General features: G+C 42.2%; 1 protein-coding gene across 1 annotated transcript in view; it reads left to right on the forward strand.

Moving 5' to 3' along the window:
• Positions 1–12,157, forward strand: part of adgrv1 (adhesion G protein-coupled receptor V1) — a gene marked incomplete at its 5' end in the record, with an annotated part of 261,294 nt that overhangs the window by 79,733 nt on the left and 169,404 nt on the right. Inside the window, 11 exon segments of the mRNA XM_084055548.1 lie at positions 272–359; positions 4,026–4,104; positions 4,360–4,498; positions 4,702–4,843; positions 6,111–6,376; positions 8,305–8,480; positions 9,061–9,185; positions 9,772–9,956; positions 10,268–10,414; positions 10,772–10,852; positions 11,043–11,270. Of these exon segments, the coding sequence (XP_083911674.1) occupies positions 272–359; positions 4,026–4,104; positions 4,360–4,498; positions 4,702–4,843; positions 6,111–6,376; positions 8,305–8,480; positions 9,061–9,185; positions 9,772–9,956; positions 10,268–10,414; positions 10,772–10,852; positions 11,043–11,270 (1,656 nt within the window).

A 12,157-nucleotide genomic window follows, 5' to 3' on the forward strand; every position in this document is an offset into this window, starting at 1 on the left:
AGGCATACGTAAGAGAAGATTCCTTGAAGTTGGAATCCCAACACATTCTCACTCCCAAGATGGCAAACGGGTGGTGGCTTGACGTTTTGACTTGACGGGGGACTTGATGGGGGTACCCGCGGGGTCACATGTTGACTAGGGGGGGACATGAGTTACGATTTTGTCCCTATCTGAACATTATCTCAAACGGCGCCGAGTCGGCTGAAGCAGACTTCGCAGCGCTATAGGCACGACAACAACACACCGACTTCCCTTCTCTTTTGTTTTCCAGGATGACATCCCAGAGTTACAGGAGTTCTTCCTGGTCAACATCACATCAGCAGTGCTCATCACCACCATGGCAACCGCTCCTGTGCTAGGTACTGTATCCTGAATGTTTTGTTTAGTTTATTTATTATTTTTTAACAGTTCAGATTTCATAGGTAATACAATTTGTTTTTAGAAAATAACCACATTTCTGACCGAAAAGGTGTAGGCTGAAGCCAAGCTTATTTCGCCCACCCTTTTACAAAACAAAGAAAAATAGAAAAACAGAGAAGTTTGGTGGCTACCATCAGCCACCAAACTTCTCCATTCCCTATCCACATTCAAAACGGACCTACAAAAAAAAAGCAGTACGCAAATTACAATGAGACTTCAGGGAACAGAGATAAAGTATTTTTCCAATGAAAAGGTAATTTAAATCAGTGGTTCTCAAACTTTTTCATGTCAAGGACCCCCAAATTGACACTTATTAGCCTGCGGACCCCCATTTGAAAAGATAAGCCAGGGACCCCCCTAAGAGAAGATATGGCTGTAGCAGCGATTCTCATTGTAATTTCAAGGACCCCCAGTTTGACGTGCATTAGGCTACAGACCCCCATTTAATGGCATTTCTATCTCTGGGACCCCAATTCATATTGTAACATCAATGTTAATTTAACTCTGAGAGTGTACAAATGGAACCAAATGGACCCGTTAGGGTCCATTTGGTTCCATTTGTACACTCTCAGAGTTACAGACCCATAAGGGTCCATTTGGTTCCTATAAATCATTTAGCTGGGGACCCCCTGGTATCCCCTCAAGTACCCCCGGGGGTCCCCGGACCCCACTTTGAGAACCAATGATTTAAATAGCCAGGAGGTAGTCCAATCAACGATGGCCATCTGCGGTACGATAATTAGGCCACACCCCTGCCCTGTTATGCAAATGACAGCGATGTTTACGAAAGTTTGCGTGTGGAATAAAACGTAAGATAGACTGCGTCCGTAGCCTGGAGAGTAGTGGCAGAGCCATGCATATAATTGTGTTTTAATATGTGCAGTCAGTGATTGATTATGGAAATGTATATTATACAACATCTCCATAATCAATCACTGGGACAAAATGTGGCTACATCCAGGCAGCAGCCATTAAAACATGTTTTATTTCTAAAAAACTTCATCTTAAGGTAATTGCTTTCCACCGACATATTTTAATGATCTGTGACATCCCTGTCTCTCGTCTCTTGTCCCTCCAATTCTCACCCTGCGTGTCTTTGTTTGATTAGAGGTCGTTTGTATTGCACGCTGCCAGACAGTGGTGGAAAAAGCACTCACATTTTTTCACTCAAATAAAAGTATCAATACTGCAATCTAGAAATACTCTGTTACAAGTAAACGTCCGGAATAAAACATTTACTTGAGTAAAAGTACAAAAGTATTGGTATCAAAATGTACTTAAAGTGCAAATAGTAAAAGTAGTTATTACGCAGAATGTCCCATTTCTCAAGTTTTCAAATGTATAAAATGTGTAAAAAATATTTTGAAATTAGCAGATCTACAAGCTCACAATGAGCATTGTGAGCTTGTAGATCGGCTATTTTCAAGTGGCTGAAATGTATATAGGGGCTGAAGTGGTTAATGTATGTTTTGTAATAATAATAATCAACATATACTAAGTAACTAGTAACTACAGTTTTCAAATAATTGTAGTGGAGTAAAAGTACAATATTTGCCTCTGAGATGTAATGGAGTAGAAGTAAAAGTACTGAAAATTGGAAATACTCAAGTAAAATAAAAATATGTCAAAATTGACAGTACTTGAGTAAATGTACTAGTTACTTTACACCACTGTATTGCACGCTGCCAGGTAACACAACAACATCTCCTCGCTCGTTTTTCGCCTGGAAACGCTGCGTCGTAGGTTCTACGCTCACACACTGTGCATTCAACTTAAAATAACATCTCTGGATGTCAGAACGCATTATGAAACGGCTCTGTTACTACGTCCCCTTTCTTTCTGTTTTTGCGTAATCCAGAAACCGCAGCCCAATTTGTGAATGGAGGGTAAGTTTAGAAAGCCATGAGTCGACAAAACGAAAGCGGGGCAGAGCAAGCAGCGCCTGCAGGCTCTCAGAATACTACGGGGCACCGTTGCCAGAGTTTGCGAGAGAAATAAGCCAACCAGGTCTGATGAAAACAAGCCCAAAAGAAGCGACTAACACATGAGCACTTTAGACCTTTATGCATCGGCCATTTGAAATGAAGCCGATCTACAAGCTGACAGAGCTTGTAGATCTGCTGTTTTCAAAAAAAGAATCTTGGGGGGAAAAAAGTGAAAAATTTGAAATATTTTTGAAATATTTTATCAACACAAATCTGGGTCCCTGGCACAAACATGTTTTCATTTGGGGATACGGGGACAATTACATATTAATCTGGAGGAGTCCTTGACATGAAAATGAAAAGAATCAAGCCCAAAAAAAAGCAACTATACACTTAAGAAACAAGCCCAGAAAAAAACACAACCCTCAACCACCAATATTATTTACAAGCGACTTTACATAAAAAACAAGCCCAAAGTCGCCTATAATAAGCTGACATGGCAACACTGCTACTACAGGGCCCTCCGCCCGGAGACGCTCGGTAAACAGCCAGCCTCTCTCTCTTTCTCTCTCTTTCTCTCTTTCTCTCTCTCCCCTCCCTCCCTCCCTCCCTCCCCCAACGCTGGCAGCAGTCATTATGTGGCTTGGATGGTAAGATTGATGCTGTCCATGATTGAGGAAGCCCGGGGATTTGGTGGGCCGCTGAATGAGCAGTGTGCGGTGCGGCGAGGCGAAGGGGAGATGACCAAACTAAACCCCCGAAGCCAGGCCTCCCCAATGTCTTGGCCGTCGTAGAGTGAAAGGGTTTTGAAGCGTGGCCAGCCAGGGGCTTGTAAATCAGTTCCCCCTCTACCCAACATAACATAAAGACTTGGCTGTTTCGCCTCCCCACCACCAGCCACTTAGCGGATGGATGGGGAGGGGGGGGGGATTCGCTTCTTAACCCATTAAGACCGGGAATGCATCTGTGTGTAATTTTTTTTATTTCTTTGGCTATTAAAAAATAGCTGATCTACAAGCTCATAGTGCGATACCGAGTGCGTAGTTTAGAAAAATCGTGAAATTTTGTATATTTTTTAAAGTGAAAATGTTTAACTCTGTTACAACTTCTGGGGGTCCCTGGAACAAAATATGTTGAGATGGGGGTCCATGGCCAAATACATAGATTTTTTTAGAACCACTGATATTATAGCAACATACGTTTAAAAAAAAAAACTGTTTAAAAGACATTTGTAGAATCCCCAGAAGCAAAGATTTGAGTTACACATTTTCCGCAATTAAAAATATATATATTCAAAGATTTGCACAAATTTTCCACAATTAAAAAAGTAAATAGCAGATCTACAAGCTCATAGTGCGGCACTCGGTGCCGTGCTATGATCTTGTATATCTGCAGTTGTTTTAGAAAAATCGTGTGAAATGTGTCTAAATCTAAAAATGACAGAGATGCGTTCCTGGTTTGAATGGGTTAAGTTATAATCCTCAGCTCCAATGTGCCGTGACACGAGTTAGATCCTCGACGTTTCCCCCTCTGGCTTTGGTCGCCGATGCGATGCTTTTCTCCATGGTCGTAACGCACAAGTCATTGCTATCACTAAAAGGCTAGAGCTCTGGCAATACATTGTAGACCACAGTGGTACTTAATGTGTTGTCATGTGTTTTGTGTGTCTCCCTCCCTCAGACACACAGGGCATGGTGGCACAGGTCAGCATCGCTGCCAACGATGGCATCAGAGGAGTCATTGAATGGACAAACACCATGTAAGAGAAAACACAATTCATAATGTACAGTTTTAGCTACACTCATATCCAGAGCAACTTGAACTCTATTGAACAAACAACAGGGTAAATGGTCATATACATGTAGTGCCACTAACTAGGATACCAGATAAACATCACACCTAGCACCCTTACACCCTTTGTCCGTCCAGTGCTCAGCAATGCATTGCATTTTAGCAAAATGTGTTGTATGTTTTGAGTTTAAGATGAGAATGTGTTGTGATGGATGATGGGCAGGTTTGAGGTGAATGAGACGATGGGAGCTCTGACGTTAGTGGCGTACAGGAACAAGGGAACGTACGGAAACGTCTCTCTCTACTTCTACGCTCAGAACCTGGAGGCTCAGCAAGGACTGGACTACAACACCAGTGAAACGGTCAGACACACACACACACACACACACACACACACACACACACACACACACACACACACACACACACACACACACACGCACATCCCCGAGATCCTCAAGGCCGCCCCTGACACACACATGCATGCATGCTCACAATACCTAATTTTAGCAGAATTACTAACTAACATAATATCTAGTTTATAACGTCTGTCGTTTCCCTGCAGATGTTGCATTTCGTGGACGGTGAAAGACACAAGTTTGTGGAGGTCCAGATCATTGATGACATCGTTCCAGAGGGAGCGGAGAGGTTCCAGCTCATTCTGTCCAGGCCTTCTGCTGGCGTGGAGCTGGGCATTAACACCACAGGTATGGTTCTGTCTGGGCCTTGTCCTGCCCTGGAGCTGAGCATTAATACCACGGTTAGGAGAAGAACGTATTGCTCCGTTCCAAACTATTTAGTGTTTTGGTGGTCTATGAAAATGAACATTCTCAGAATAATTGAATCCATACTCTCAAACTACTCAAGTCCTTTTTTTATGCAGTACTGTACTTTTTCATAATTATGACCGTGTCGTGCAGTAGCCCATGTACAAGCATTGAGATTAACCACTCCGGGACTCTTGTGTCGTTTTAGAACCTTGGTGACCAAACAGGTCACCACAATACGTAATTGTTTTTAGAAATTTGGTTTCTTCTCTGCAACTTTTATATTTTACTACATGTATGCCTTTTATTCTTTTCCCCAATTACTAAATTGTAATTTATTTTGCATTGTATTACTTGATGACACTGCAAATGAGTTTAATGAATGAATTGTGAGCTTGTAGAAAAAACATTGAAATGATTGTAATTTTTTATAAATGTTTGAAAAAGTTTGAATATTTTAGAAACGTTTTAGAAACGTTTTAAACGTTTTACGAAATATAGATTTTTTTTTAATTGCATTTTTCACATATAATGACATGCCCCAAAACAGGCACGCCAGGGTTTTTACATGGTTACTTAACCCATTCAATCCGGGAATGCATCAGTGTCATTTTAGATTTCTTTTGGCCAAACTCAAATCTTTGCTTCTGGGGGTCCCTGGAACAAAATATTGTACAATTGTTCGCTTTAAAAAATAGTCTAGGGGTGTGCCGATACACTAATTTCACGAAACGATACGATACGATATTTGGCTCACAACTTCGATACGATACGCACTTTTTTTATTATGAAAATATATGGAGGAGAAAAAAAGAAAATGCAAACAAATAATTCTGTTTTTGCATTATTCAGACATGCAAACTTGTAGCTTTTCAGCTACAATAGCCGTTTTGAATCCAAATAGTATGACACCTGACCCGAAAAAAAAAACATTTTTTTTTTTCAAAAACGATATTTTTTCCCCCCAAAACGATACATATCGTCGCGAAAACGTATCGCGATATATCGCGGGACGATATATCGGCACACCCCTAAAAAATACATATATCAAGATTAGCTAAAAGTTTCACGATTTTTCAGAAATAGCAGAGTGCCGCCCTATGAGCTTGTATATCTGCTATTTTTGAATAGCCCAAGAAATCAAAAAAGCAGTCGCAATGGCTTAAAAACAACATTAACATCAATAACCCCCCCCCACCTCCCACAGCGACGGTGACCATCCTGGCCAGCGACGACGGCCACGGGGTCATCTCCTTCAACAGCAGCGAGAGCTTCCTGCTGAAGGAGCCCACCTCCACGTCGGGCCTGGGCCAGAGCGTGGCCACGCTGTACGTGCTGCGGACCCCCGAGCAGGGCACGTTCGGCACGGTGACGGTCACGTTCACCATCACAGACTCCAACGGCAGCCTGGCGGAGGGCGACCTCATACCGGCGCAGGGCTTCGTGGTCCTGGAGGACGGGGTCCGCTTCAAGGTGAGTGGAGGAGGAGGAGCAAGTGTTGCCAGACTTTTTGCGAGAGAAATAAGCAAACCAGGTTTATGAAAACAAGGCCAAAAGAAGCAACTAGAGATGCCTCATGAGCACTTGAAACCTATATATAGCGGCTATTTGAAAATAGCCGCTCTACATGCCCACAACATGTCGCATTGTAGCTTGTTAATCTGCTATTTTCAAAACAAACTTTTAAAAACTTTGTTTTAAACATTGAAAATATCAGGTTATTGTCTATGGGTTCCGTAGACAATACATATAATTTGGGGGGTCCTTGACATTAAATTGAAACCACTGGTTTATACAACATTAGGAAGCAAGCCCAAATAAGCAACTACAGTACACTTTAGAAACAAGCCCAAAAAACTCACAACCCGCTTCTACCAATATTCAGAATCGACTTTACAGAACAACAAGCCCAAAGTCGCTTATAATAAGCAGACATGGCAACACTGTTGACAACGATTATTATAGAGACGGGACGATATGAAAATTGTCACGATTTAGTGTGGCCGAAATAATTGTGATGATTATCGATAATCAAAATATGCTTAGCAAGGGATATTTCAAACATGTTTGGGCTCTGTGACTCTGGCTTCTGTGAGCACCCCCCATACCCCAGTTTTCAAGTTACTTGATTCATTATTTAGATATTTGATATTCATTTTATCAGACACACCCTTCCTATACAAACCCATTGTACCTTCAAACTCTATTATTATCATGTTAGATTCATTGAAAACACACGTCCTTGGTTCTGATGTCCTTTTTTTTCAATAACTTCCTTTCATTTATTTTTTTCTATTTTGGGGGGGAAATGAAAAAGAATGACTGAAATAATGAAATAAAATACCGTAACTGAATGAGTGTTCAGTTACGGTGTGTCTGGTCCTAATAACGGTTATTATCGTTCATGAAAACTAACAGAAACTGAAATTATAGAGAAAATGTCCCTGGTTTTTGTCTTTGTTATATTATTATTTCATACAATAAGCCCAGTATTTTTACGTGGATATTAAAATCTGTCTTTTATTTGTTTAGCTGTGCCAGTTTTACGCCAGCTGTCAGCACCGCACTGTCTGGAAATCGAAAACAAAGTCAAAAGGAACATAAAAATAACTAAACTAAATACAAACCATAATAAAAAATGAAAACCTTGGCCCTAATGAGCAGGACCTCAAAAGAAAGTATGGATTTTATGTGCTTATGTTCTCTAAGTCAGAACTTGGAACACTTTTTATTGCCAAGTATGAGGTTCATACGAGGGAATTATTAGACCCCAGTATTTGTTTTGGTATCGGTGCAAAGTCACGCAACATAAAAGTACAGCTATTAACATAGGATTATCAACAACATGCTTGGATACGCAGGAACTCGCATCAGGACATTGCAAACAGTGCAGTTTAGACTAGCTCTAATAGTGTTGCTGCCTGTCGGGCAGAAACCTCTTAACTCCATATTCTAACTGTGTTTTTTTGTGAATTAACGCCCTACTTGATCAGTCTACAGCGTCACACAAAAGCATCAAAAGTAGCAGATCTACAAGCTCGAAACGCGGTGCTTCGCGCCTCGTTTTGAGCTTGTAGATCTGCAACTTTTTCTATTTTTTTATTTAAATCCTGAAAAGTAACAGTTTTGGACATACATGTATGAGGTTTCCACCCAACAGAGACGATATATATATGAGCTAATCCTTGCTGTCGGGCAGAAACCTTGTACTGTATCTCCATATTTGAATAAGAGTATCATAAACTGTATGTATATATTTTTTCATAAATGAATGCCCTACATCGTCATGCAAATGTTGCGCCGAAGGAGTGAAATTTGCCGATGCACAAACTCGCAACGCATTGCATCGTGACATGTTGTGAGCTTGTAAATCTGTGATCCTTGTAAATCTTTCCTTGCAGACCTTGGAGATCTGGGCGGTGTTGGACGCGGAGCCCGAGGCCAACGAGACCTTCACCGTGCTGCTGTCCAGCCCCACCGGAGGAGCCCGTCTGGGGGAGCAGCTTCACACCTACATCACCGTCCTGGAGAACCTGGCCCCGTCCGGCCTGTTCCGCATCGGACCCACTCTGAACAGGTCACAGTCACATATCACACCACATCACACCCAGAAACATCTGCAGATACATACTGTAGCATGCATGTAATATTATTAACCCATTCAAACCGGGAAAGCATAATTACAGTACATTTACATACATTTTAGATTTTAGTGTTGGCTATTCAAAAAAGTAGCAGATCTTCAGCTTGTATATCTGCTATTTTTGTGTGTGTATGTATATATTAGCCTGGCATGGCCAGACTAATATCACAGTGTAGATATATCGGTTCTGGGTCTGCTCTATTTTCCCTGTTCACCAAACCTCTTCGCTAAAAATAGCCGATCTACAAGCTCACAACGTGTCGCAGACGCGTTGTGAGCTTGTAGATCGGCTATTTTCGGCTAATATTCCCCCCAGAATAGGGATGCGAGGTTTCAAGTGCTTAATTTAAAAATAAAAAGTTCCTATAACACAAAGATTTGGAGGTCCCTGTGCGTTATCTCTGAGGACCCCCTAGTGGTCCCGGACCCCCTGTTGAAGACCCCGCCTACTGTAGGTTTAATATCTCTAGGTTTAGGTTTAATCTCTCTACCTTGTTGTGTTTCCTGTTTCCAGAACTAACACAGAGGTGGTGGCTTTGGAAGGGGGCGTGGTCTTCCTGACCATTTCCCGTAGCAACGGTCTGGAGTCGGCCGTCAGCGTGGAATGGGAGACGCAGTCTGAGACCGCCACGGCCGAAGGTGAGGCAACGATATACTGCATTATGCCATTTTATGTCAAACTTTTTAAAGTCAAGGACCCCTAAATTGATATGTATTTGGCCGTGGATCCCCATCTGAAAAGGTTTTGTGTCAGGAACCACCAGAAGAGAAGTTTTATGTTAAAAACAAATCCAGATTATTCAAAATGTTTCAAACATTTTTGATATTTTTCAGAAATTTACAAAAATAGCAGACGTGTACAAGCCTGCGCGGCACGAAGCGACACGCTGTGAGCTTGTAGATCTGCTATTTTTGAATAGCCAAAGTATAAATGGATAAAGTGGTTAAAATTATTTTTATGCTACGTTAACTACTTTAGCTGGGGACCCCACTTTCACCATACCTTTTAGATTTGTAGCTACAGTATAACAATACTGTATTGAGTACTTTAGCTGTATTCAATATTGTACCTTAATTGTCAATTGATAATTCATTAATCTTCATTTGATTGATTGCTATTTTATTCCATCCTCATTTCACCTTCCTTCAATCTTTACCTACATTTTTCCTCATCCACTGGGTTTGTGTGGTAATGGATTCATGATGGTGTGTCTGGTTCTTGCAGAGGGCAGCGTCCCAGTGCTGGGTGTGTACCAGACCTTCCCGGAGAACCCTACCTCGGCCTGGTGCTCCGTCCCCGACTACGGAGCCTCCTCCCTGGCTATGAGACTGGACAGAACCCCCCCTGTTGGGTCAGCTCACACCCTGGCCACTCTGTACAGATGGCAAGGGGTCTTTGTCCCCATAGAGGTATAGACCATCTCCTGTCTCTCTCTCTAAGAACCTTGCATTTACCTACATTTCGTTTGCTGTCGGGTGGAAACCTTTTATGTCCAAAACTATACTTTTAAGGAAATGTAAATTGCTACTTTTGTGTGACTGTAGCATGAGTATGACGAAGTAGGGCATTAATTTACGGGAAGTTGAAATACAGAGATACAAGTTTTCTGCTCGACGGCAACAATTTATTTTAGCATGTATGAAATTATTTGAGATGTATGTATGTATGTGTATGTACTGTTTTCTCACTCTCTCTCTCTCTCATATGCCGTTCCTTCCAGTCGATCAGGGTCCAGGGTCCTAGCTCATGTGTGGGCTTTGCAGTGAATGGATCCTCCTACATAGCTATAACCCACAGTGGTCCTCCTCTCTCTCCTGCTGCCAACCTCAGCATCTTCAGACTGCAGAAAGACCTCAACCTCACATTGGTACACAATATATTCCTCTAATGTCTAAAACAACACTTTTAACTGTATAACACTGACTGATGTAGTTTTGGAATTTCTCCATTAGATTTTTACAGGGTGGCTTGAAAAGCCAGCCTGTCTATAAACAGACCTGTACCCATCCTCTCAGACTATGGGATCTGGACACACGGCAGAGCACAGTGGTGTTAGATTACGCACGCACGCACGCACGCACGCACGCACGCACGCACGCACGCACGCACGCACGCACAAAAAGACAGACACAGATGAACTCATTTTCTTTATATTGGTATTTTGGTATAAATTACATTTATATGTCAGTCTTGTTTTATATATTTTGATGTTTGGATTGTGCAGGAACAAACGTTGGGCGTTGAAGCTGTGGACGTCCAACACTTCTCCGTTGAGAGCACACATTACCTGCTAGCCTCAAGTCAGGTGAGATCAACTTGTGACACTGTTGACTCTATGACACGTTAGCATCTGCATGTGCAAACGTGACACGTCTCATACGAGGAACCTGCTTTGACATAATTGTTGAGCTTTGGACATTTCTCAAAGAAACCTACATCGCTTATTAATCCGACTGGGATAATTTTGGGTTTGTTTTAACTGCTTTGTGCTGCAGGTTTTCGTCCGGACCGGAGATGATGTTTTCACCCTCCACCAGACCCTTGACCTCCAGGACAGCGTGGTCAGTGTGTCTGTGTTCTCTGGCGGAGCGGGTCCCGTATACCTGGCGGCCTGCACGGACAGACAGACTGACAACTGCTTCCTACTTCAGTGGACCGGCGGACGGTTCCAGGACCCCACCCCCTTCCTCGATGGGGACGGGGTCGGCGGCAGAGCCAGTCAGGTGACGGCAATCCACACAGGGGCGGAGCTTACCCTCCTGTTGGTTGTCCTTGAAGGTGACGACTCGCTCGCTTTGAATTTGCACATGGGGGTGGGACGGCATTAGCCAAAACTAGCAGATCTACAAGCTATTCGTTGCTGTCGGGCAGAAACCTCTTATCTCCATATTCTAACTTTTTGTGATTTTTCATAAATGAATGCCCTACTTGATCATACTACAGCGTCACACAGAAGCATCAAAAGTAGGAGATCTACAAGCTCGAAACACGGTACGAAGCGGGCGCTTCGAGCTTGTAGATCTGCTACGTTTGATACTTTTGAATTTGAATCCTGAAAAGTAACAGTTTTGGACACGAGGTTTCCACACGACAGAGACTTATTGTAGATCGGCTATTTTTGGCGATGAGATTTGATGTAGATGGGGCAAAAAAAAATCCAAGTACAGTGCCATCTCCGATCCACTTTACTAAGTCTGGAGGGTTTCCTAAGTGTTTTTTTCCTCTTTTTTAATACTTCATTAGTCAAAAATGTAAACAGCATGTGGTACAGTAAGACATTAAGGCTAAAAGGATAACACGAAAAAGTCCTGGTACTTGTTTCCATTGTGGTTAATTTTCTCAGCTGCCGTTCTGCAATTTAAAAAACATTTTTTTGGCTAATTTTGTCTGTGGCATACACTAGTACCGCACATAAAAATTGGGGAGTTAAATTTGTTCAAATGGAAATTCACATCAGCCTGTTTTCCGATGGTCCGTATTTGTGGAGACGAAGGCCATATTTAGAAATGGCCTCCCTGGTACTTGTTTGTGAACTGTGTGCTAAGGACTACTTGTATTTTGTTCGACAAGCTTACAACACGTCGCAACGCTCTGTTATTTTCAGCGAAAG

Source organism: Gymnoscopelus microlampas (genome assembly GCF_963454915.1).
Source record: "Gymnoscopelus microlampas genome assembly, chromosome: 4".
NCBI classification, from domain to species: Eukaryota; Metazoa; Chordata; class Actinopteri; order Myctophiformes; family Myctophidae; genus Gymnoscopelus; species Gymnoscopelus microlampas.